Here is a 26,094-nt window from a genome sequence, read left to right as displayed (position 1 = left end):
CTGGGTCCTGGGTGTTGAACTGAGGTCACGAGTCTTGTTGGTAGGAGCCTTTACCCACCCAGCAGGTTGCTAAGCCTGATTGATGTTTATAGAACTGCAGAGGGAAGGTTGACAGGCAGGGATAATGCTAACATGGGTGCAGAACAGGCTCTGCCCAGCAGGTGGCGCTGTTTCCCCACAGACCTTGTCAAATGGAAGCATCCTGTCAGATGGAGCAGGAAGGGAGAGGGGAGACAGGTGCGCAGTTCATTTGTCTTTAAAAGCCAATAGCATGGTTTGTAAGAGCAGAGTCGTCGGGCAGACGTTTGGCAATAATGCCAACTGCAACCCACCCACTAGTTCCTCTTCCCCCTCTTGTATCTAACACATTTAAAAAAAGAAAACAACTTGATTTTTGAGTAGACAGGTTCTAGCAGCAGTTTAAAAGGGCTTGCTTTCATGTATTTTTCATATCATATTCTCCTGTCAGAAAAAAGATGTTAAGTATAATATGTCCCATAACAATTTGCTATAGTACCACTTGGGCCTTGATGTCAGAATTATACTCTCTTAAATAGTATTCAACAATAGTTTGCAGAGCCTGGCCTGATGGTTTACATCTGTAATCCCTGAAGGTAGAGGCCAACCTGGTTGGTATAGGGAGTTCCAGGCTAGTAACCAGGGCTACATGGGCCCTGTCTCAAAACAAAACAAACAACCCCCCCACCCCAGTTATCAAATAATGAATACAATCTACCCTTGTGTTTCACTCAAATTTATTCATCAAAATGTGAGCCCTGGGTTTGATGCAAGGGACACATGGTCATAATGCAGATGTTCTTAGAGGTGTGAGAAAACTAAACAAAGACAACACAAAATAAGGTATGGGGGTGGAGCTTGTAATCTAAGCATGAAAAATGAGATATATGAGGAAGAAAGAACATTGTATACAGACTACATGTAGAGATTTAAACATAGCTGTACCTGGACCAGGGAATCAGGAGTCCAGTGGCTAGATACTGTTAGAGAGGTATACAGAAACCTGATCATTAGGTCTCTGGAACCTAGTAAAACATTTAGACTGTAATTTAAATGTGGGAAGCTACTGGAGAATTCAGAACAGAAGTGACCTATATTTTAAGAAATTGTGTTAATGGAGAATGGATTGGGATAAGACCTATGAGTGGGGAGTTGGAAGCAGAGAGCACTTAGGTATTTCTTAAATGATTTTGTGTGTGTGTGTGTGTGTGTGTGTGTGTGTGTGTGTGTACGAACCAGTGTTGTGGGATGTCTTTCTGTATACTGTGAATATGTGTTGCTCTGATTGGTTGATAAATAAAGCTGCATTGGCCTATGGCAGGGCAGGATAGGTTAGTGGTACATTCAAACTGAAGAGGAGAGGAAGAAGGGTGGAGTCGGAGACGCCAGTCTGCCACCCAAGGCGCAACAAGATGCCAGCAGACCAGCAAAGCCACAGTCACAAAGCAACATATAGATGAATAGAAATGGGTTGAGTTAAGTTATAATAGCTAACTAGCAAGAAGCCTAAACCATAGGCCATACAGTTTGTAAATAATATAAGCTTCTGTGTCTTTACTTGGGACCAAGTGGCTGCAGGACATGGGTGGGAAAGATTCATTCCAACCATGGGGCTGGGCAGGACCAGAGAAACTTGTGGCTACATTTTGGTGCCCCATATTGGGTGCCATTGTGTGTCCTAATAAACTTGCCTGAGGATCAGAGGACAGAGCCAGGCAGTGGTGGCACACAACTTTAATCCCAGCAGTTGAGATCTCATGCCTTTGCTTGGGAAGCACACACACCTTTACTCCTAGGAAGTAATATGGCAAGGCAGAGAAAAGTATATAAGGCTTGAGGAAACAGGAACTCACTCTCTTTAGGCTGAGGATTTCGTAGAGGGAAGAACTAGTGGCTGGCTGTTCTGCTTCTTTGATCTTTCAGCTTTCACCCTGATATCTGACTCTGGGTTTTTGTTGTTGTTTTATTTTGTTTTGTTTTTTTTATTAAAAGACCACCTAAGATTTGAACAGCACACCATCATGTGTTTGTGGGTAGAGGCTGGAAGATGGCACCAGAGCCCCTGAAACTGCAGTTAGAGGTAGTTGTAAGTCTTCTAATGTAGGTGCTGGGAACTATGTTTAGGTACTCTCCGAGAGCAGCAAGTGGTCTTGCTGCTGCTCCATCTCTCCAGCCCCTACTTAGGTGTTGTGATCACAAAGGTATTTGGAACAAAGAATAAGGCTCTCACACAAACCAATGGATGGCTTAGTGGGGGGGTAATTAGGGGAACTACCCAAGGAAGCGCCACTGTGGTGAGTTTAGGACACTTGGCACGGTTGTCATGGCTGCTCACCCATGAAGCTGGCCAGGTAACACTTGGGTTTTAGTGGCCTTGCTTGCCCACGCCAACAGCAGGACGGCCCCTCCTCTCTTTGTAGGATTGCACTACCACATTTCTTTGAGTCCCAGAACCACATGAAGTTATGAAGGTTTTTTTAATTTTCCAACTCTTCTAATTGCTCTATTGCCTGTCTTTGGAGTGGTAACAGTGGAGATAGGTGTGGACACATCAGGGATGTTTTAGAGGTGTTGATAACCACCCATGATTGACAGGACTTGAAAGGGCAACTCCCAGGATCTTAGCCTGAGTAACTGGATAGCTACTGCTTGCTGCTGGACAAAGAGTGACTTCGTGTGTTTAGTGGAAAGCTGGTGCAGACAGGGATAACCAGAAGCAGTGAGATGCTCACAGAGCCCAGAGCCCGACTGCAGAGGAGACTGAGGCTGCCTGCCAGAGAGGTGCTGTTGAATCGAGGAGTTTGGGTTTTGGAAAGACCTATTGATGGAGAAGAATCTGAGAGCCCTGAAGCTTTAACATTTGAGATCAAGCCATGGAAGGAAGCAAGCCAGGCAGATGAGAAAGAGGTTGTGTACAAGCCCTGACAGTAATGCAAGCTGGGTCTGCCTTCATATTTTAATATCTTTCTCTCTGGTGTGCGCACACACACACACACACACACACACACACACGTGTTGTCCTGTTAGCACACCAGTCATGGTTAGGGGGTCTGTCTTCATTTTAATTACACACACACACACACACACACACACACACACACACACGTCCTGTTAGCACACCAGTCATGGTTAGAGGGGTCTATCTTCACTTTATTTACACACACACACACACACACACACACACACACACATGTCCTGTTAGCACACCAGTCATGGTTAGGGGGTCTATCTTCACTTTAATTACACACAGACACACACACAACTTTCTAGATATGGTTGCATTCTGAGTTACTAAGTGTTAGACATTGAGTGTGTCTCAGAGGTGGGAGAGGGGACATATATAAACAACCCGTATCGGCCAAGAAAGCAACAGGGCTTCTCAAAAAGCCCTAATTCACCAAAGCATCTCATTTTTCGATCTTTCCTAACAAGCTTTTTGGCTAAGTTTGCTCAGCTATTACCATTATTTCACACTTGTCTTTAACTGTTTCAGCAAATGGTCCTAGGCAGCTGCCTGGGAACTGGCAGAGGTCCACATTAGGGAAGGTTAAAGTCGACCCTTGGAGCCATTCTAGGGCATTATCAGACCGGTTGCCATGGCAGCCCACCAGAGTTGTTCCTTTAGACTCAGAGAGGTCCTCACCCAGTGTGGCCACATTTTGGGTAGGCATTTAGGAGGTAATCAGATTAAATGAAGCTAAGGGTGGCAGCACAGATCTGTCATCTCACTACTTTGCAGGCTGAGGCAGGAAGGTCTAAACGTGAGTTCCAGGCCAGCAGGGATGCACAGTAAGATTCTGTTGCGGTAACTGGAATGAATGAATGAATGAATGAATGAATGAATGAATGAATGAATGTCAGAAGCATACGGCCCTGATCCAGTAGGGGAAGAGGGGATGAGACATTGCTCAGTTTCATCTTTTCTTTCTTTCTTCTTTTGGTTTTTTGAGACAGGGTTTCTCTGTGTAGTTTTGGTGCCTGTCCTGGATCTCCCTCTATAGACCAGGCTGGCCTCGAACTCACAGAGATCCGCCTGCCTCTGCCTCCCAAGTGCTGGGATTAAAGGCGTGCACCACCGCCACCCGGCTCATGTTTTTCTTAGTCCTGTGTCTTTCTCCTCTCTCTCTCCCTCTCCTCCCTGCCTCTACCATGTGAGGACACAGTGAAAAGGTACAGCCTAAAAGCCAGAAAAGGCCTTCACCCCAACCCCTAACCACTGAACCAACAACTCTCCTGCCCCAATGCTCTACTGTTGAGGTTGTGTTGATTCAAGAGCTCTTTTGACGTGCTGGAGTTGGCAGTTTGCTCCGGGGAAGCCAGCTACCACGCTGGGTGGGAACCCAGATTCACAGCGCATGCAGAGGAGCAGAGGCTCCGAGGAGATAGTCAGCCTCCACTTCCAGACATAGGAATAAATCAGCCCTCCGCTGCTTCCAGCCTCTAGCTTTCAAGTCATCCTGCTGAGACCCCGATGCCACGGAGCAGAGAAGAGATGTCCCGGCTGTGCCATCAGGGCCGGCATAGAATCCGGGAGTCCAAGAAATGGCTATGCTGCTGCGTCTTGTGGCCGTGTGCCAGCAGTCCACATAACTAGGACAGTCATCACGTGAATCAACGTTATCCAGCAGTGGACAGACTTGCCTGCACCAAGGCCCGTGCCACAGCGTGCAGTTAGGAACGTCAAGAACCTCCTCATCTTCCTCCCTGACAATGGCATCACTTTTCTTCTGGGGTGTTGCAGTTGTCCCTGGCTCCACAGCCACGCAAGCTTGAAACCACGGGGTGTGTGACCCATCTCCATCCTTCTCAGCCAGGCAGTCGGACACAGCCTCTTCTCACAGCATCTCCCGTTCCTTCTGTGCCTGAAAGCCTTTTCATTCCATGCCTACATTATAAACACGATACCCTGTAGGAGGGCTCCCGATAGCAGGTGTGCATTCAGGCTTTGCATTCGTTAAAGGGCAGTTCTTGCGAAAACCTCAGAAAGCTGGGCATGGTGGCCCATGCCTGTAATACCAACTACTCAAGAGGAGGCGGCTACAGGTCAAGCTGGAGGCTCTCCTGGGCTATCCAAGACCCCAGCCCATCTTTAACATCAAACAGCCCCAGAGCAAGGAATGATGATGTTTATAGATAGGAAGCACACTGTATTTTGAGAAAGCTGCTACCAGGGCAACAGAAAAGTTGAATCACTGGCTGTTCTGAATGATCTGAAGAACATTCAGCGGCTCTGAATCACGTCATCTGCGTTTAGTCAAAACCCTTCTCTCTCTCCAGCTCCTACCCTACCCTGGCTACAAATCTAATCCGGCTTACCAAAGTCTAGAGGTATTCGGTGCTATTCTAATACTGACTAGCAAGTGAGCTTCCTAGCCTTGCTTCCTACAGAAATGCAGAAGGAATACCATTTCTTTATTCTGGCCCCCACACTTGTAGAAACTGTATTTGAGCAGTAAGGCAAAAAAAAAGTTGAGAATGACCCAAAATCCAAACCAGCTTCTCGATTTAAAAACATGAAATACATTCAGTTTTCCTCAGCCAGAACACAGTTATCCTCAGTGTTCCATAGGAAGCCACACGGGAGGACACCAGTCCCATCTAGATCTTGGGAACGTGGCCTGTAGTGGTAGCTGTACACACTGGAAAACATAAGCCTTTTTTTTTATACCAGCATTTGCTCCTCAAGACAGAAAGCTGCTGGCTAAGATGAGCAGGGGACCACTGCGTTCCCTGAAAGCTGACTACAGGAACACTGCTTCGTCAGTGTTTGAGTATGAGGCTGCTCGCAGTAGACTAAAGTTTGCAGAAGAAAAGGAGAGGAGAGGGGTTTGTGTAAACTATGGGCTTTCTCTTGTTTTAGGTTATTTTTCATCTGTGTGTGTGTGTGTGTGTGTGTGTGTGTGTGTGTGTGTGTGTGTGTGCGTGCGCGCGCGTGCGTATGTGCTCTTGTGACTACAGGCGCAGGCATGTGCAGAGGATGGAGGACAAACCCGGGTGTCAGTCCTTGGCTTCTCCTGTGTAATGTGGGGATTTAACAAGGCAACTCCACCTAGTTAAAAGGAGGTTTATTTGGGGGTAACTTACAGCCAGTAAGGGGGTTGGTTACAGGATCTGGGAGAGGTGAGGTGCAGTGCAGTTCTCTGGAGAACTCTGACTTGGTCTGCCATCTAGCATCCAGGATTGCATGGAGCCAAGAGGGCCAGCACATCTGGATCTCGGGTCTTAAGGGCTCCTGTCCTAGGTCAGCGGGGCAGTTACCAGCTGCCTCACTGGGGCAGCGCTTCAAGGTCAAAGCTGGAACAGGTACCATTGCAGCTGTGCTTAAAATGAACTCTGTTCACTGCTGCATGTGCCATGCTAGCCTTCCTGCAGGCTCCCGTGGATCCTCTCTTGGCTTTCCATCTCACTGCAGCAGCAGTGGTGGGCCCAGTGGTGCATGCTATCATGTCCCCATGGCTGGCTTTATGTGGAGGTGTTCATGGTGCTAAGAGGTGCTGTGCTCCATACCAGAGAAGAGAAAGCATCGACAACACCTAGCTCCAAACTCTGTGGCCTAAAACAGAGAGGATTTCAAGATAAACTGGTGCCACAGTGAAATGGTAGGGGAGTAGTAGCCAGCCACTTTCGATGGGCTTGAGGACTGCTCAGTGACATGGGACACTGCTAAAGTGGCCAAGAACTGGGACTGGATAGGTCATGAGCCAGGGGGAAAACCTACTGTGAATCCGCTAAAGGAAGAGAACGCTAAAATGATAGCATGACACATTACTCACATACTCAACTCTCATCAGAGAAGCCTCTTGCAGGAGATGGTAATTAACAGAGACCCACAACTGGACAATAGGCAGAGAGTAAGAGAGTTTGGAGCTCTTAGTACTACATAAGATGTCTTTCTCAAACACCCTCTCCTCAGGGCTCAGGGATCCGTGCAGAAGAGGAGGCAGCAACATTGTGAGAGCCAGAGGTGATGGAGGACACTGTTTTCCAGACACAATAGGAACTCAAAGAAATGGTGATAGCCCACATTAGTTCAAACCAGATAAAATCCCAGCACTGAGAATGGACACAAAGTCCCAACCCTAACCAAGAAGTTATTCATAATTGGTACCTGTTTGGAAACAGGAAGCCAGTTTTCTGAAATGGAGTGTCACTGGGTATATCAACCACACTCCAGGGCAGGTCCCATGCCCAGGAGTAGTTGGCTAACAAAAAGACTCCATGTTCTTTTGTGAGCTTTTCATTTTGTTTTGTTTTTTTTTCTTACCGGTTTTTTCATTTGCTTTTATTCTAGCTTTTTGTGGAGGGAGAGAGAAATTGGATGGGTATGGAGGTGGAGAAGATCTGGGAGGAGCTGGAGAGGAGGAAGAATATGATGCAATTTTATTGTATGAAGACATTTTCTCAAATAAGATGCTTGGCTTTTGTTTCTATTCCTGGTTGGAATTCCTACTGTGCTCAGCAATGTTTCCTTCAGAATGAACTTCTGGTCATACCAGAATTCATGCTACTGAGGTAGCTTCAGGATGAGGGCTGGTTACCTCAAGTACCAAGAGCTTAGACCTCCAACCCACCCACTTCCAGGAGGTGGTGGCGGGGAGCTGGAGGATGGAGAGCTATCAACACTGTGTTGTGAGCTGGGGATAGCTTCCAGGCTGAGCAACACTGGGAGCTGGGAGAGTGGAATGCTCTAAAGATACAGGAGTGCCTGGCCCCCTTCTCTTCCCATGCACGTCTTCCATTTACTGGATCCTGAGTTGTATCCTTCATAATAAAACAGCCAACGTGAAGACGGTGTTCTGCACACTGCTAACAGCCAACATGGCTGTGCCGTGCCTACACACACCCATGAAGAACAGTTAGTGTTAGAAACAAGGAAGGTCACAATTTTGCATAAAACAACTTTATTTAGTGGCCAGATCCCAATGAGTAATGCCAGCCTTTGCTTGATTCTGCTAGGATGTGCTGTTGCATACTCTTAAGAAAACAGACAAGTGGGTCATCGAAAGCTGTTTAACTCGGAGTGTGTCGAGTAAAACAAAACTGTGTTTGTTCTTTGATTAAATCTTTACAATATAAAAAAGAAAGGGAAAGAATGCCCAAAGCAGTTTTAAAACTAAGAGACGTCACCCTGTACTATTTACAGTAAGATGCCTTTTAAATAAGAGAACACTCCTGCTCGAGGCTCTTCACACTCACCATTGTGGGAGTCCCACCCTGTTCTTTGTCTGAGTGACGTTCTCTTCCTCTCCTTCCTCAGCCTCCATTCTCTGTCACTCATCTCCCGATCTCTCTGATACTCCTTACTTCCACTCGGAAACAACCTATTCAGTGGACACTTACTGAGCACCTACTACGTGCCAGGCACTGTGCTGGGAGTGGAGATTTAGATGAGACAACATTTGAGCCTCTTCTTGGGAAGCTATGCTTTAGGTTGAATTTACAAAATAGCATTTTTCACATTATAATCGGGGGGATCCCAGGCCCCTAAGAATTTGGGGATTTCTTGAAACAGTGCACTTGGTTGGGGTGGTAGTCCTTGGCACAATGCTTTACACCTCGGTACAAGGGCTCCAGGATGGCCTTGAACTCGTACGTTCTTACGTGAAAAACTCATGTTCAGTGCCACGGCTCTGTCTGTGCCAATGTGGCTTTGGGGAGGGCAATGTTTTCATTGGCTTCTATAAATTCCAAATTTGAAAAGTCCTTAGTTCCCAAACTTTTGGGGGCACCTAAAAATTTGGGGAATGCATGTATGTGAAAGTCTCCCCAGGATTGGATTTGCTGCAAGAGTCCCAACCTCCCGTCCTTCCTCCTCAAAGCCCACAGGCGCCCTCATAACTCCCCACCCCCCCCCCTACCCCCATGCAGATTTCTTTGTGCTTCTTTGAGAATCCTTTTTTTCCCCCCATCTTTTTGCTTCAAATTAAAAATTAAAATAAGCCCATAGGTATCATCCCCTGTCACCAAAACAAGGTTCTTGCCTTTGGTCCACATCTTTGTCCATGAGGCCTAAAGAAACCCACGGGAGTTGCATTTAAAAAAAAAAGAAAGAAAGAAAGAAAAAGGCAAGCCATGAGCTATAAAACCAGAATTGTGCACGACACAGTGTGGAAGCGGAAATGAAACCTGGCCCTCTCGGCGGTGCCTCGTGCCATACCTGGCATCCTGTCCCCGTGAGCATTCGCACTTGGAGATCTTTCTCAGGCACAGTGAGTCAAGTCCAGATGCCAGTGGCCGGCCTCTTTCCCACTCGTTCCTTTCCCCGGATCCACAAAGCTGACAGCTGAACAGTGGTGAAGGCAGCCTGGTGGGAGAGCTCTGCCCATGCCTCTCACAGGCCACACTCACAGCTTCAGTACAGTGTGCATCCAGACAGATGCTCCTCGGGTGTCCACTCAAAAGTGCTGGTACCAGAGCCACAACTCCCCACAAGCTCACGCCAAGCCCTTTGGACCTGAAGGTGACTGAGGGAGCTGGCTTCATTCTTACGTCCCATTCAGCCTGCCTTACTCTGCCGGAGGAAGACGACAGGTTCGAAACGTGAATAAGATGAGGAGAGCATACTGGGAGGAGGAAGGGACGGGAGGTGGTCATGCACAAGCTTCTGGCTCTGTCGTGCATATGTTTTCAGTGTGACAGCGTGTATTTCCACACATGAGAGCTTGTGCTTGTTCATGAAAGAAATAACCTGCCCTGAAAAGCTCTTTTGGCAAAAATGGCCACGAATATGTGTCTGTGTGTGTGAAACGTATCATGAGGTGATGTGTCGAGTCCTGTGAGTGTATCGTCCTGATCCGTCTCCTGTCGTCACACCCACTGCACCCGCAAGGACAAACTGATGGGTTACACCTGGTCGGTTTGATATTCCGATGCTTCTGACAGGCTCTCTGAGAAGCTCAGGAAGTTCTCCTGGTACTCAGAGCACACAATCTCATAACGGTAGTGCCGGAACTCCACAGCCAGGGTGCCAAAGTATGACAGGAAGCACATGACCAGGCCCCACTGGACCCTGGCTGCGTACATGTGGATATCTTGGGCCATGAGGATGAAGTCTGGGGAGCAGAGGTCAAGGAAGGTAATCGGGTATTAGTTTCCTCATCACTGGCAAAGCTGGTAGCCAGGGCCACGCTCATGGTAAGCTGAAAGTTGGTATTTGCATGTGTTATTAGATAACATTATTGAGCTGTGTGCGGTGTTGGGCCTATTTCTAGATGCCTTCACAGATAATTCCATCTAACCCTCCCAGCGATCCCATCCTCACTGACAGTTTTAGAGACCATTAAAAAACTGAGGCCAAGTAGGTAACTTGCCTGAAGTCATTCTCACAGAGGTGTGAATTGGCGGATTCACACAACTACCTTGGCCATGCGTCAATTGTGAACTCTACACCTGCCCGTGACTCTCCCAAACATTGCAAATCCCAGCTACTTCCATACAACAGCGCTTGCTCCGCAGAGCTAGTAGCTAGTACTTGTGACCCTTTGGCTCTTCTTTTAGGCAATACTGTGTAGGTTAGTCTCATTTATGGTCACATGTTAAAACGTGTGACCCAATGAAGAGAAGCAATTTAAAAAGCCTTAGTGAGCACACCAGTGTGGTGGTGTGTGCCTGTAGCCCAGCACTTGGAGGGCGGAGGCAGGAGGACTCAGGGATCATGGACACAGAATGCATGACGCCTTTCCCATGGGCTAGACACAGTGAGTTGGAGGTCATCCTGTCTCAAAACAAAGGTTCACAAAAGTAGGAAGGAACAAAGGGGGTGTGTGTGTGAATATGCTCAAGATACATTATATAAACGAAATGCCATAATGAAGCCTGTCTTTTTAATTTTAAAATTACATTGATTCATTCTATTTATTTGTTTGTTTGTTTATCTATCTATCTATTTATTTATTTATTTAGTTTTTTTTTTTTTTTTCCGAGACAGGGTTTCTCTGTAGCTTTGGAGCCTGTCCTGGACTATCTCTGTAGACCAGGCTGGCCTCGAACTCACAGAGATCCACCTGGCTCTGCCTCCTGAGTGCTGGGATTACAGGCGTGCACCACCGCCGCCGCCACCACCTGGCGATTCATTTTATTTTTCATGTAAAGAAGTATGCATTTGACATGGTGTACAAGTATGTATGTGCACCACATGCATGGTCAGAAGAGGGCAGTGGATCACCAGGAACTGGAATTATCAATGGTGTGAGCCACCACGTGCATTCTGGGAATTGAACCCAGGGTCCTCTGCAAGAGTAGCCAGTTCTCTTGACCACTGAGCCATCTTTCCAGGTCCCTCTATGCCCATTATTATATTCAGTTTCCAGCACCCACATGATGGCTCAGAACCATCCATAATTCTAGCAACCAGGGGATGACTCCCTCCTCTGAAGTCCAAGGAAACCAGGCACAAACATGGTACACATACAAGCAGGCAAAACAGTCATACTAATAAAAATAAATTTTTAAAAACCTAAAAAAACAAAAGAATCACACTGCTAATAAAAAAAATCATGATGGTCCTATTCCTAAATATATATATGTATATTATATATAATATATATATACCTTAAAAATCATGATGGTTCTATTTCTAAATATATATATAAATATATAATATATAAATAAATATATAAATATATATGTGTATATATACATATATACCTTAAAAATCATGATGGTTCTATTTCTAAATATATATATATATATAAAAATATATAATATATAAATAAATAAATATATAAATATATATGTGTATATATACATATATATCTTAAAAATCATGATGGTCCTATTCCTAAGTATATATATTATACATAATATATATCTCTTAAAAATCATGACAGTCATATATATATATATACACACACAACTATATAAAAGAAATATACATATGTGATACATATGTGTGTGTGTACATACATATGGTCATGTATATGGAAGCACAGGGGCTGAGAAAAGAGCCAAAAGTTCATTGTACATTTTAGTGAAATGTGAAGAGTCTGAGAACCAAAAACATTCAGAAAAACTAGACACATCCTGAGACATATCTGAGAACTTGTATTTGTGCTCTCCCTTTCAATTACAGACCTAAAATCTTCAGGGACTGTCAGAGACCAAGAGGGCAGGTGGAGCCATGTCAGGAAGTCTTTGGTCTCTTGACTGAGCCTGGATCCAGGAAACCCAGGTACTAATTAACGCTTCCAAGTGTTCAGATGCAACATGTCAGAACCGTTAGCTGTCATCCCAAGTCACTGCAAGTCTGTACACCTTCTTCTGACTGAGGGTAGAAAATACCACCAGGTTCGTGTTAACTCGCTGGGGAAATGGCAGCTTCTATTTCTTTGATCATATCTTATTAGGTTCTACAATCTTTGTGATCCTGGACAAATTACCTACCTAGGATTCTCAACTTGTGATTAAAAGAATCAATACACATCAAGTGCTTAGAGTGATTCCTAGACATGGTAAATGCTCAGCAGACCCTGGTGACGAATATCACTGAGGCGTGTAACATTAGCGTTAACTGCTTGACCACTTAGGAATCATGGCTCCTTCTTCTGGTTTCTAAAGAGAACCTGTGTGCATAAATACTGGTTACTGCAGTGTGTAGATGAGTCCTAAGCCATCCTTCCCAATTTACCAGGAATAAAGGCTCATTTTGTTTTCCAACTGCTCTGTGCACTGGGTAATTGATGGGTGGGGTGGGGTGGGGTGGTAGTTTGAGTGAGAAACGCCAACCCTAGGCTCATGTATTGGAAGACTCCATCCCCAGGTGGTGGTCTGTTTGGGAAGGTTACAGAACCCTTAGAAGATGGAGTCTTGCTGCGGGAAGTACGTGACTGAGTTCAGGCTTTGGAGGTCTAAGCTTTGCCTGCTTCTGTCCTTTTTCTGCTTCCTGTGTCTGGGTGAGAACGTGAAGGGTCATCATGCTTCTCTGCCTGTTGGCATGATTTTCCTGGCATGATGAACCCTAACCCTCTGGAACCGTATGCTAAAACAAATCGTTCCATCTTCTAAGTGGCTTCTGTCTGGGTATTTTTTCTTCCTTTTAAGTTTCTTGAGACAGTTTCTTTGTGTAGCTTTGGAGCCTGTCCTGGACTAACTCTGTAGACCAGGCTGGCCTCAAACTCACAGAGATCTGCCCTGGCTCTGCCTCCCAAGTGCTGGGATTAAAGATGTGCGCCACCACTGCTCAGTTTAGGGTGTTTTTTTCCATAGTAACAGAAAAGTGACTAACACAGATGGGAACTGGCAACTTCTCCTGGGCCAGGTTACTGATGATGTCGCTGAGCCCTGTGCTAGCCAGCAGTCTCTCTGGGACTTGTCTGCGGTTGAAGGGAATGAGGCCTTCTCTTCTGCTTGTTAATGGCAGGTGGGCTGACTACAGGGTGTGGATGGGGCCTGAACCATTCTTCCCCAGTTCACTAGGAATGAAAGCTGATTTTTCACCTGGCTCTTCTTGGTCTGTTCTCCATCAGTTCAAACTCCAAAGGGAGAAAAGGAAATGAACAGCACCCCAAAGCCTCAAATATTTATTCAGGAAAAGGACACACATACAGGTGGATCTAGTTCCTGAATTTGTTCTCCAGGAAAATTTGTAATCTTGAAAGATATAAACATTCGTCCCTTGAAATTCATTTTAAGGATAATAAATGACCTAATCCTAATAGGACTTAAAGTCATAGGTGAATTTTTTTAAGATGGAAAAAAAATCACAATACTACTTGGGACTTTTTTGTGCCATGGTTTTCATAAATGGAAACATTGTATGCCTGCAGACAGAATGCATGATGCCTTTCCCGTGGTCAGCAAACACAATGCATGATGCCTTTCCCATGGGCTGGAGACAGAATGCATGACACCTTTCCCATGGGCTGGACACAGAATGCATGGCACCTTTTCCATGGGCTGCAGACAGAATGCATGACGCCTTTCCCATGGGCTGGACACAGAATGCATGACACCTTTCCCATGGGCTGGGCACAAAAAGCATGATACCTTTCCCATGGGCTGGACACAGAATGCATGACACCTTTCCCATGGGCTGGACACAGAATGCATGACGCCTTTCCCATGGGCTGGACACAGAATGCATGATGCCTTTCTCATGGGCTGCAGACAGAATGCATGATGCCTTTCCCATGGGCTGGACACAGAATGCATGATGCCTTTCCCATGGGCTGGACACAGAATGCATGACGCCTTTCCCATGGGCTGAAATCATTCTTAAGCAGCAGAACCTGCTTTAGTGTCAGTTCCCTGTCTCTCTTTGGCATCAAAATCTGTTTTTAAAGTTTTTTTTTTTAATTAATTCTAATTTACTTGTATTTTTGAGACAGGGTTTGAGGTAGTGCAATATGGCCTTGAACTCACTATATAGCCAAGGATGATCTTAACTCCCAATTCTCTTGCCTTCACCTCCCTGGTTTTGGGATTACATCTATGCTCCACCATACCTATTAGTTTTTATTTATTCATTCTTAAAAGATTTATTTTTACTTTTTGTGTGTGAGTGTTTTGTCTACTGGTATATATGTGTAGCCCTAGTGTGCCTAGTACCTGAGGAGGCCAGAAGAGGATGTTGGATCCCTTCTCTCTAGAGTTACAGATAGTTGTGAGCCACCGTGTGGGTGCTGGGAATCAAACCCCAATTCTTTATAAGAGCAGCAAGTGCTCTTGACCACTGACCCATCCCTTCGGCTTCTGGCTATTCATTTTAAAGCTAGTGTACAAAGTGATGGGTTCATTATGGCATTTTTGGTCTGACACTTTTTGATCAGACAGTTTTTCTACACACTGGGAAGGGCAATGGTTTCTTCTTCTCCGTCTAAAACTTACCTGTATTCTACTGTCCCTGGTAAAGAACCTTCAAAGGATACATAGGACCACACAGAGAGTGATGACAGCAGACAGGATAACTCGTGGAATTCCAACTCTCCGTCCTTCATTCTTGATATTGACTTTGAGGGTCAATGCAGCCTGTATCCAGCAGGTCAATGTGCCGAACCCAAAGGTCAAGGATGTCCCCACATTATGGATTTCTTCATCGTTTGTGAGCTAGGAACAGAGAAGCTATGTGGAGGCTCATTTTGAAAACGTGTAGACTGATGAAAAATATGAGGGGAAAGACGGGGAAAAAAAACTTTTTGACGGTGAGACCAGAGAGCTTAGAAAAATTAGACTTTTCCATCTCTGCTGGCTCTTTGTGTAGATTCTCAAATGGTGAGAATCTACAGAGATGGAGGGAAAGAAACAATTTTCCCCAAACTTAAAAACATTTGTTTAGAAAACCCTGCAGAAGGCAGGGATCTATGTCCTGAATTTATTTTCCAGAAAAAGCTTTTAAGGAAAGGAAATTAAAAAGCAAGAGAATTATATAAAAAGGGAAATGTCAAGTTTCTACAGGCACACATCCCAGACTCTGCTTTCCAAGCAGAAAGAACGAAGCTCCAGGTGTGGCTGTGTGCTTCCCGAGAATTGCCAGTTCTGGCCCGGGAAGGTTTGATTGGCACACAGTGATAGCCCTTGGGACAACTTGCCTGTCTGTGGAACTCAACCTACTCAGTGTTAATAGGAATTCTCTGGGTTTTGTTTTCCTGTAGTGATAAAGAAAACTGAAAGCTCTGAGTGTCAGCCAGATCCACAGCCATTAAAGAACAGCTGTATCTGAAGACCTGTAGGCTTCCAAAGAGTCAGCCTCAATTGGCTATTGGAGATGTAGAAAGCTCTCCGAGTCATTACCTAGCCATTTTATAAAAGGCGCCTATCACTAAAAACTCCTTTTGAAGTTATCTGCATTTTAACTGAATATGCAAAAGAAAAAGAAAAAAGAAAGAAACCTGCTGATAAGACAGCTTCTAAACTACGGTGAAATGTGATTTTAGAAATTTACGTTACCCTCAGGGTTCCTACTCTTCGACAGTGTTGCCATAAGGTTGGATCAAATCAGTATTACTTTTCACTCCTAATTGTTCTGTTGCTTTTGGTTGTAGTCCCCTCTTTTGTAGGAAGCCTCTTTCCCCCTCATAATTCAAAAGGTAGATTTTCAAATTTTATTTAAAGTAATGATTTCTCAAGTTAAATTTCACTTCCAGGAAGTCAATTTCTCATGTCAAAAGCAACCCATTTCATTTATTACCAGTATTTTACCTGATTTTAAAATAGGTAATACAGTCATATGGTTCACACTTTTATAGATTTACAAGAAGAGGCAGCAATTGAAACATTTCTTATCCCACACTCCAGAGGGTTGATGATTACACTCCAGCAAGGGTTCTTCATATGGAATGTCATCGTCCATAGCTTTACATTTTGTCATTTTCCAAGACCACCCATCTCTGGGATTCCGCTAGGACTTTAGAATGAAACCCGCACGTCACTACTCATCAATACTCAATGCCCTGGTGGAGTGAATGATATTTACTATGCCCACATCTGCAGCACAGCACAGGGCACCACCCAGATCTCAGCAACAATCTCAACAGACACGCTCTTGATTATTATCCTCGGCCACATACTCTAAGGATGCAGCTTTCTGGTTATCCAGCTTGATATGGAACGGGAATGCCAAGCAACTCATAATGCAAAAAACATCCACTTGCTACTGTGTGCCAAGGTGAAGTCTTGAGGAACAGTTGGTCCCAGTTTAATGAATCAGTAAGAGTGAGGGTTAGAAGGAGAAAGAGCCATCGAAAACCCATTAGCTTGTTTTGGTAAGAACATAACTAAGTGTTGGCTAGAATGCCGAGGGTCTTGAGTGCCTCTATCATTTGGAGTTGATTCAGCAGATGGGAGTTGGGTGGGGGAGGGCTGGATATTTCTCTCGTTTGCTCACAAGAGAAGTTTGTGGACTACAGTGTGGAGTGCATGGAGGCAGGGAAACCAGCCAGTTACGGAAATAAATGAAGCCATTCAGAGCAGGAGGAAGATGTCCTACTGGTAAAAGGAATCATTCTTCCAGGTGTGCTCTGAGTTCTGGGAGGGTGAGTCAGGGATTCTGGAGAGATTCTGGGCTTCCCGCCCTGACTTTCCTAGGAACACGTTACTCTGAAATGTGCACTTTCATCAAGGATGGCTAGTCAGTGTTTAATTATCAAGAGGCGGCGATCTTAGTAATTATCTGGAAAAGCACACTGGGATATGCTTTATAATGAAGAAAAGTGTGAAACACTCCGGAAACACACAGCTGTTCTGAGCTACTTCCCCAGTCGCTATACCATCTGCATCTGCAGTTAGCTCTCACTCTCCTGACGGGCACAGGAGAGACCCTGGGCACAGCGGAAGTAGAATCAAAGTGCAAGTGTCGGCCTGGTTCTGGAGTTCATGCAGAATCATCACATGGGGCATGTGGAGATGATACCTTAGGCTGCAATAATCTAGAAGTACCAAATCTTACCAGCGTGAGAGGGAGGCGAAAAAGCCAGAGGAAGTACCTGAAAATTACCAAGTAAGGTCATTCCGAAGGAAGCCAGACACAGCGCCACCAGTCCACTGATATTCAGCCATGGGTTTAAAACCTTCGGTTTCAGCTGGATGAAGCGCAGAACAGCTACCACGAGGGCTGGGAATAAAACAAACCTTAAAGAATGTGAATCACCCACCCACACTAAGGCAGAAGTCTAAAACCATAACACACACACACACACACACACACACACACACACACACACACACGGCTCTTTTTTTTTTTTTTTTTTTGCTTCTTGCTATGTAGCCCAGGCTGGCCAGGAACTCGGTATATAGTCCAGGCTCAAACTCAGGGCCCTCCTCCCTTAGCCTCCTGGATGCTGGGATTACAGACATGTGCCACTATGTGTGGCTGTCACAGCATATCTTAAATCTCACCACATGAAAGTTTTCTTTATTATTTCTTTGATTTTTTTTTTTAGGATTAATATAATTATGTCATTTTCTCCTTCTCTTTCTTCCCTCCAAACCCTCCCATGTACACCTACTTGCTATCTTCCAGATTCATGGCTTCTTTTCCTCGTTAATCGTTGTTAGACATATATATCCCTAAATACATAAATATGACCTGCTTGGTCTGTATCATGCTACTCGTATGTATGTTCTCAGGACTGACTATTGGTGTTGGATAACCGAATCATGTGCTCTTCCCCAGGGAAGACTATTTTTCCCACTCTCAGCATTCCTTAGTTACTGTGGATATTGCTCTGTATGCTGTGGATGTGTGTTGCTCTGATTTTGTTATAAATAAATTGGCCAGTAGGCAGGCAGGAAGTATAGTATAGGTGGGACAGAGAAGAGAATTTTAGGAACGGGAAGGCTGAGTCAGGAGTTGCCAGCCAGATACAGAGAAAGCAAGATGTAAAAATACCAGTAAGCCACAAGCCATGTGGTAACTTACAGATTAATAGAAATGGGTTAATTTAAGATATAAGAACAGATAGCAAGAAGCCTGCTGCAGCAATACAGTTTATAAGTAATATAAGTCTCTGTGTGTTTACATGGGTCTGAGTGGCTGCAGGCCCAGGCAGAACTGGAGAAAACTCCAGCTATACTCAGTTGCCTGTCGTTCTTGACAGACAGACAATTTTCAGACAAACTTTCCATTCAATGCTTAGACTTTTCAGATGTCTTATTATTCGTTTTTTCTCCTTTTCTCATTTATTATATTTGTGTTTTAATTTTACACATCAGCCATGGGTTCCCCTGTCCTCCCCCCTCCTGCTGGGGAATCAGAGGGGACGTGCCGCAACCAGGCTGAATGTGACATTTCCAGCATTGCTAAAACAGGGCTGTTCTCAGGGTTTCAGACCAAGATTGGCAGGGGACAGACTGGACTGGGGGAGTACTGCAGAGGCGTGGCGCCAAAGGAGAGGGACAAAAACATGGCTAGCCAGGCGGTGGTGGCACATGTCTTTAATCCCAGCACTGGGGAGGCAGAGGCAGGTGGATCTCTGTGAGTTCAAGGCCAGCCTGGTCTACAGAGCTAGTCCAGGACAGTCTCCAAAGCTACAGAGAAACCCTGTCTCAAAAAACCAAAACCAAAACCAAAACAAAAAACATAGCTGGGGCTTGCTGATCAGTCACCTTCAGCTTAGTTCAGAATCAGAACAGAAAGGACAGAAGACCTGGGAAAGAGGACAAGGTCACCACATCTGGATAAGCCAGCAGGTGCCTGTCACTCCTGGGCAGAAGACCTGGGAAAGAGGACAAGGTCACCACATCTGGATAAGCCAGCAGGTGCCTGTCACTCCTGGGCAGAAGACCTGGGAAAGAGGACAAGGTCACCACATCTGAATAAGCCAGCAGGTGCCTGTCACTCCTGGGCAGAAGACCTGGGAAAGAGGACAAGGTCACCACATCTGGATAAGCCAGCAGGTGCCTGTCACTCCTGGGCAGAAGACCTGGGAAAGAGGACAAGGTCACCACATCTGGATAACCCAGTGGATGCCTGTCATTCCTGGGCAGAAGACCTGGGAAAGAGGACAAGGTCACCACATCTGGATAACCCAGTGGATGCCTGTCATTCCTGGGCAGAAGACATGGGAAAGAGGACAAGGCTACATGTAGCTGGAAGTTTTCCTGTGTCCCGCCTGGCCTGAGGTCAGGACAAATCTCTCTCACCCACCGGTGACTAGCTCTTACACTTAAATTAAGCCATAATTCTTATCTATGTTTAGCCACATGGCTTGGTACCTTTTCTCAATTCTGCCTTCACATCTTGCTTCCTCTGTGTCTGGCTGGAGACTCCTGACTCAGCCTTCCTCTTCCCAGAATCCTCCTCATCTGCTCGCCCTGACTATACATCCTATCTGACTATTGGCCAATCAGCATTTTATTTATCAACCAATCAGAGCAACACACATTCACAACATACAGAAGGACATTCCACAGCAACTACATCTGGTTAAACCACATGCACTAAAAATTAATTTTTTCAAGTGACATTCATCACTCATTTTTAAAAGGACACTTTAAAAAGGTGAATTGAGACTATAAAGGCAGAACGGAAGAAGTCAGATTTCATACCCTACTTCGTTTTAGAAATTTTTTTTCATTTTACATTCCAACCACAGTTCCCCCTCTCTCCTCCCCGCCCCCCAGCCCACTTCCATCTACTCCTCAGAGAGGGTAAGGCCTCCCTTGGGGAGTCAACACAGACTGGTATACCAAGTTGGAGCAGGACCAAGACCCCCTGCATTAAGGTGAGCAAGATATTCCACCATAAGAAATGGGCTCTAAAAAGCCAGTTCATGTATCTGAGATGAATACCGGTCCCACTGCCAAGGGCTCCACAATAGATCAAGTCACAACTGTCACCCACATTGTCACCATGATGTACAAAACTGCAAATTATTCATCCCGATGCAGCTTTTGGTACATGTTCCAGGCAAGGTCTATGATTGACCAGAGAATAAGTAAGTTGACAAGGGTTCTCCAACAAATATCACTGGGGTCATGCTGGAAGTCTATTAATTACAACTTAACCCTGGGATGAGGAGTAAACATGGTGCGCTATTCATTTTTAGGCTGTGAACAGGGGAAGGGGTTGGGAGAGAGCTAATTACAGGGAAGCTAACAAAAAAAGCCTCAGAGGAGGACCTAGGTGCTCTGCGCAGGGCCCCATGGGAACACTTGCTAATTAACACTGTATGATGTCATTGCAGGAGGGCAAAACCCAGACACTGCACATTTGATCTTTTTTTAAAAAGATTTATTTATTTATGCACATGAGTACACTATTTGCATATTTTGAAGGACAGAACAGGGCATCAGACCAAACAGGGCCTCAGAACCCCATTATAGATGACTGTGAGCCACCATGTGGTTAACCGCTGGGAATTGAACCCAGAACCTCTGGAAAAGCAGCCAGTGCTCTTAACTGCTGAGCCATCTCTCCAGCCCCCACATCTGATCTTTTTAAAGGACAACTAGGGAAAAGCATTTCCCTGGAACTCTCTGTTGGGCATTTACATTTGTGGGACATATTGTGTAAGAGCTTTAGTCTGCACCCTAAATCCAGACCCCAGTATGGCTCCTCACACCAACCCACCTGACAGTGTGTTCCTCCCTGCCCACAGAGAGGATTTCAGTTACTTTAGACACTCCGCATGTCTTGCCGAGAGACATGGGCATGTTCATCTCCTGGAAGTCACTTTCTCATGAATAGATACCTATTTGAATATCATAATTTCACCCACTTTCGACAGCTATATTCCAACTTTGCCCTTTCATCCACCAACTCTATGCTAATCAGGTAAGAGATAAACTCTCCCTTTAATATAGATTCTAGTTAGGAAGATGGAACTAAAGAAGATTTGGCTTTAGAAGAATTTATGGACTGAATCTGCCCTCTAGTCAGATTAGCCGTCAAAAAAGTCAATGTTCACCAAATAGTGGTCAAGTTATAACTTCGTAAAAGTAACTTCTAGGAATACAACAGCTTCAAAGACATCTTCCTATTACATATGCTAACCTATTGTCGCCATAGGTACTTTCTGACCAGTAGATATACTTTAAAACTTTAAAAAATAATTATTTTTAAGTGTTTTGCCTGCATGTATGCCTGTGCACACATTATGTGGTACCTGCAGTGGTCAGAAGAGGGCTTCAGATTCCCTATGACTGCATAGTTGTGAACCACCATGAGGCTGCTGGGTCTTGAACCCTGGTTCTTAGGAAAAGCCAGTGCTCTTTACAGATGAACCATTCCTCCAGCAGGGCCTTAATAGGATGATAGATATACTTTTACATTTTATTAAAATTTTTCAATTTTGGGCCAGTGAGATGGCTTGGTAAAGACACTTGCCACCAACTCTGACAACCTGAGTTCAATCCCCAAGACTCACAACATAGGAGAAGACTTTTAAAAGTTGTCCTCTGGGCCGGGTGGTGGTTGCGCACACCTTTAATCCCAGTACTCGGGAGGCAGAGCCAGGCTGTGAGTTCGAGGCCAGCCTGGTCTACGGAGCGAGTTCCAGGAAAGGCGCAAAGCTACACAGAGAAACCCTGTTTTGAAAAACAAAAAACAAACAAACGAAAAAAGTTGTCCTCTGACCTCCACACATGTTGTGACATGTACATGCTACCTCCCCCAACCCTGACTCCCTCAATAAGATGTAATAAATTTAGATTTTTATTAACAGTTTTAGGAAAAGAACTTTTGTTTTGTTTGTTGATTTTTTTGTTTTGTTTTGTTTTCAAGACAGGGTTTCTCTGTGTAGCTCTGGTTGTCCTGGATCTCGCTCTGTAGACCAGGCTGGCCTCAAACTCAGAGATCCTCCTGCTTCTGCCTCCCGAGTGCTGGGATTAAAGGTGTGTGCCACAACCTCCCGGCTTAGAAAAAGAACTTTAAATCTACCCCTCTGCTATTCTTAGTATACCTAAGTTTGTTGTTGTTGTCTGGGTGCCCCCTAATTTTCTTCTGTATTTTAAAAAGAACACAAACAGAAACACAGCTGACTTTTACAAATGAAATGTTTAAAAACTGACTAGCGTTTTCAAGTCCGAAACTCACAATGGCATCTCTCCATCACAGTCCTCAGCTGGCACCTGGCCAACTTCTGTTTTGTTTTGTTTTGTGAGTTCTGCTGTGTATGCATCGATGATTCTTATTTATATATAAGCCAGACAGCCTGTATGATTTGGCTGAAGGAGGGAGGCGTCTGCCTTAGGTGACTGAATTCATTTAGCTATTAGCTTTGCCCTCACATCCTCCAGGATGTGTACATTTAGGACGACGAATGTAGCTAATTCTGTGAAGAAAATAACGGAGCGTTTAATCTTTGATTAGCCTGTCAAAAAGATAAAAGGTTTTTGCTAACTAATTTTAATAAATGCCACATGGGCTCCTTTTTAGGCTATAAATTAAGCTCTATATGGCTGTCAAAAACAGTGACTTGTAAGCAGTGAAGGCTATTTTTAAAGGCAGTGGGAGAGCGTAAAGTGATAGCCTGAGGTCTAGCAGTCCTGGAGTGAAGAAAGCACCCACTATATATAGCAATAATCTTTGGTAAGAAATGGATTCTTTTCCACTCCCGAGTTGATAAATAAGTAATTGCTGCTTTGCTCTCACTGAACACTAATATTAATCAGTTTTGTGTCTACCAGATGGCATCAGAGATGATGAAAGATAATACCGTCTGCGCTGGCTGCTTTGGTACCTTCCAGCAAAAGCTGGTAAAAGCTTAATTGCTTCTTGGTGGGGCGGGGAGAGCTAGAGAATAAGATGATGACGAATGTCACCTGGGAAGAGGAGCTGCTCATGCACTACTTGTTTCTGCAAATGCTTTTATAATTAGTTAATCACGGGCTTCGTGACGACGTCACTTGGGAAGTGTGCGAACTGGCCATTTTTAGATCCTATATCAAAGACTACTGGGAAATATCAGTTTATCCATAGCATCCAAAGGAAACAGTGTGTAGCCTCCAGCATGCTCACTGGTTTCTTTGGAGCCCAGCGGAGGACAGTCTGTGACAGCGTTTGCATGAAGGCATGACGAAATGAGGCAGTGTGATGTGAGCACCCAGCCATGGCTCTGGAGCAGAAATCACAGCTGTTAACGTCTGTATTGGGCCCTAGGGGGTGCTCTGCGCAGAGATTGTCAGCCTGTAGGCCTATATGCCATGATCGCAGAGGGTCTGTGGAAGGCCCCAGCCCTGCAATTCAAGTACACTCTTGGGGCTCTGTGCTCTGTTAACTGCAAGAATTTGTTAGTACCCACTTAGGCCATGGTATGAATGAGCTTACTGGATTATTTATTTACTTATTTGTAGATGGAGACTTTCTTTTTAAAAAAAAGATTAATTAATTAATTAATTAATTTTTTTTTTATGTGCATTGGTGTTTTGCCATGGGTGTCAGGTCCCCTGGAAGTAGAGGTACAGACAGTTGTGAGCTGCCATGTGGGAATTGAACCTGGGTCCTCTGGAAGAGCAGTCAATGCTCTTAACCACTGAGCCATCTCTCCAGCCCCTAGAGGGAGGCTTTCTATGTAGTCCAGGCTGGCCTGGAACTTACCACGTAGGCCAGGCTGACCTCGAATTCAGATATCCATCTGCCTCTGCCTTCAGATTTCTGGGTTTAAAGGCCTATGCCACCATGCCTGGCTTGGGTGTGTTTAGAAGAGGTTGTCAAGAGACTAGAGGTTGTTATGAGACTAGAGGCTGGGGAGACCAACCCTGGTGACGCACAAGTACTTTCTGCTGATGCTGTGTCCTTAAATTCTGTGACCATCTGAGACACAAAAACCCTCGTGGTCAAGGGTGGGAAGGAAATGCTGCTTTTAGAGTCTTGTGACCCGGCATCATGACCTTCTGGTGGTTGTGAGGCAGACACTTCTGGGTTAGGCGACACCTGGGCAGGAAAAGGCATTGACAAGAATACCTTTAGCTCCAGGGAAGAACTTTGTGAACTTCAGAGAATTCCTCTTCAGAGTCCCTCTCTGAGAGTGTTCTTTGTGTTTCTCAGAGTTTGAGCTTTTTGGACCCGTTGAGATCCTGCCCATGTTGCATACTGAACCAACAATCTTCCAGGGTGTTTGATAGGTCTCCCCTTCCCGAAAGTAAACATTTTTTTAAAGTACACATGGGGGCTAGAGAGATGGTGCAGCAGTTAAGAGCACTTGCTGTTCCTGCAGAGGACCTGGTTGGATTCCCAGCACCCACATTGTGCTCACAACTGTCAGAAACTGCAGTTCCAGGGCATCTGACACCTTTTAACTTCCATGGGTTCCAGGCATGCAAGTGGTGCACATACATGCATGTAGGCAAAAGTCATACACATATAATAAAAACAAATAAATCTTTTAAAAGGTATACATGGCTTTAACCCAGTGCTTGGGAGATGGAGGTAAGAGAAGGAGGAGTTTAAAGTCATCGGCTACACAGTCAATTCAAGGCTAGCCTGGGCTAAATTAGATCCTGTTTCAAGGAGGAGGAGGATGGGGAGGAGTAATAATTATAATAATATTATTATAATACACATGAGGCTGGGGATGTCGTTCAGTTGATGGGATGCTTGCCTACCATGCCCAAGCACTGGATTTGATCTCCAGAACCATAGAAACTGGGCATGGTGGTGTATGCCTGCAATCCCAGAACTCAGAAGGTTGAAGCAGGAAGATCAGAAGTTCAAGGTCACCCTGAGCTACATAGTGAGTTTAAGGCCAGCCTAGGCTACATAAAACTCTATCTCAAAGTGTGTGTGTGGGGGGGGGGTAGGTACGAGTAGGAAATTGTTTCCCTGTAGAGAGGGAAGGCTCACTACGTAAATGAATATATATATATATATACCATATATACTATCTATATGATATAGGGGATAAGGATACAAAGGCTGATGCTTTCTTTCAGTACTATCTATCTGTGTCTTTTGCTGGGAGTGGAAATCTCACTGTACAAAACACAAAACACAACAACCAAAAACATTCCTTTCAAAAAACTGGGGGTGTTGTGCTGTTCCAGGTCCTCTCCCAATAGCATGCCAACAGTGGCAGTGAGCTGACAAGATGCCCAGAGGGCCTGGCTTGGAGGAAAGGGTATATGAAGTAAATTCAATAAGAGAAAAGAATATGGCTGGTTCCCACCATCTCCAGAGGACTGACGGGGTCCTGTAAGTACCTGCAGGGAGACAGGATGTTAAAGGATGGTCTTGGGCCTTGAGGAAATGGTACTTTTTCTTTTCCTTTTCCTTTTTCTCTTCCTTCCTTCCTTCCTTCCTTCCTTCCTTCCTTCCTTCCTTCCTTTCTTTCTTTTCTTCTTTTTTGGTTTTTCAAGACAGGGTTTCTCGGTGTAGTTTGGTGCCTGTCCTGGATCTCGCTCTGTAGACCAGGTTGGCCTCAAACTCACAGAGATCCGCCTGCCTTTGCCTCCCGAGTGCTGGGATTAAAGGCGTGTGCCACCACTGCCCAGCGGTACTTTTTCTTAAACCTACTGTTTCACATGGCAGCTTGATACATATATGGGCACAAAGGAAGGTGTCATCCCAAGGTCAATGTTAATGGAGAGATGTATCACAGAGCCTACCTACTTTCCCATTGTTGTGGAATATTACTTTAACTAGGCAAAGGTGTGTTGCATTTGCTTATGCTACATTTGTTTAACTATGTAAAGATGTGTTACTAT

The 26,094-nt window shown here is 44.9% G+C and overlaps 1 protein-coding gene across 3 annotated transcripts in view; it reads right to left on the bottom strand.

Annotated features, from left to right (window-relative positions):
• Positions 1 to 7,901: 7,901 nt before the first annotated feature.
• The window catches only part of Tmem150c (transmembrane protein 150C), an 85,148-nt gene continuing 66,955 nt past the window's right edge, over positions 7,902 to 26,094 (bottom strand). For all 3 annotated transcript variants that reach the window (XM_036201328.1, XM_036201327.1, XM_036201329.1), the window contains exons 6-8: positions 17,436 to 17,563; positions 14,883 to 15,060; positions 7,902 to 10,070 (exon numbers count right to left, since the gene is read on the bottom strand). In XM_036201328.1, the coding sequence (XP_036057221.1) occupies positions 9,862 to 10,070; positions 14,883 to 15,060; positions 17,436 to 17,563 (515 nt within the window). In that variant the 3' untranslated portion in view covers positions 7,902 to 9,861. The remainder of the gene's footprint in view (positions 10,071 to 14,882; positions 15,061 to 17,435; positions 17,564 to 26,094) is intronic.

The sequence above is a fragment of the Onychomys torridus genome, chromosome 10 (genome assembly GCF_903995425.1).
Source record: "Onychomys torridus chromosome 10, mOncTor1.1, whole genome shotgun sequence".
NCBI classification, from domain to species: Eukaryota; Metazoa; Chordata; class Mammalia; order Rodentia; family Cricetidae; genus Onychomys; species Onychomys torridus.
The sequence above is the reverse complement of the archived record's forward strand: the minus strand, read 5'-3'. Positions and strand labels throughout refer to the sequence as shown.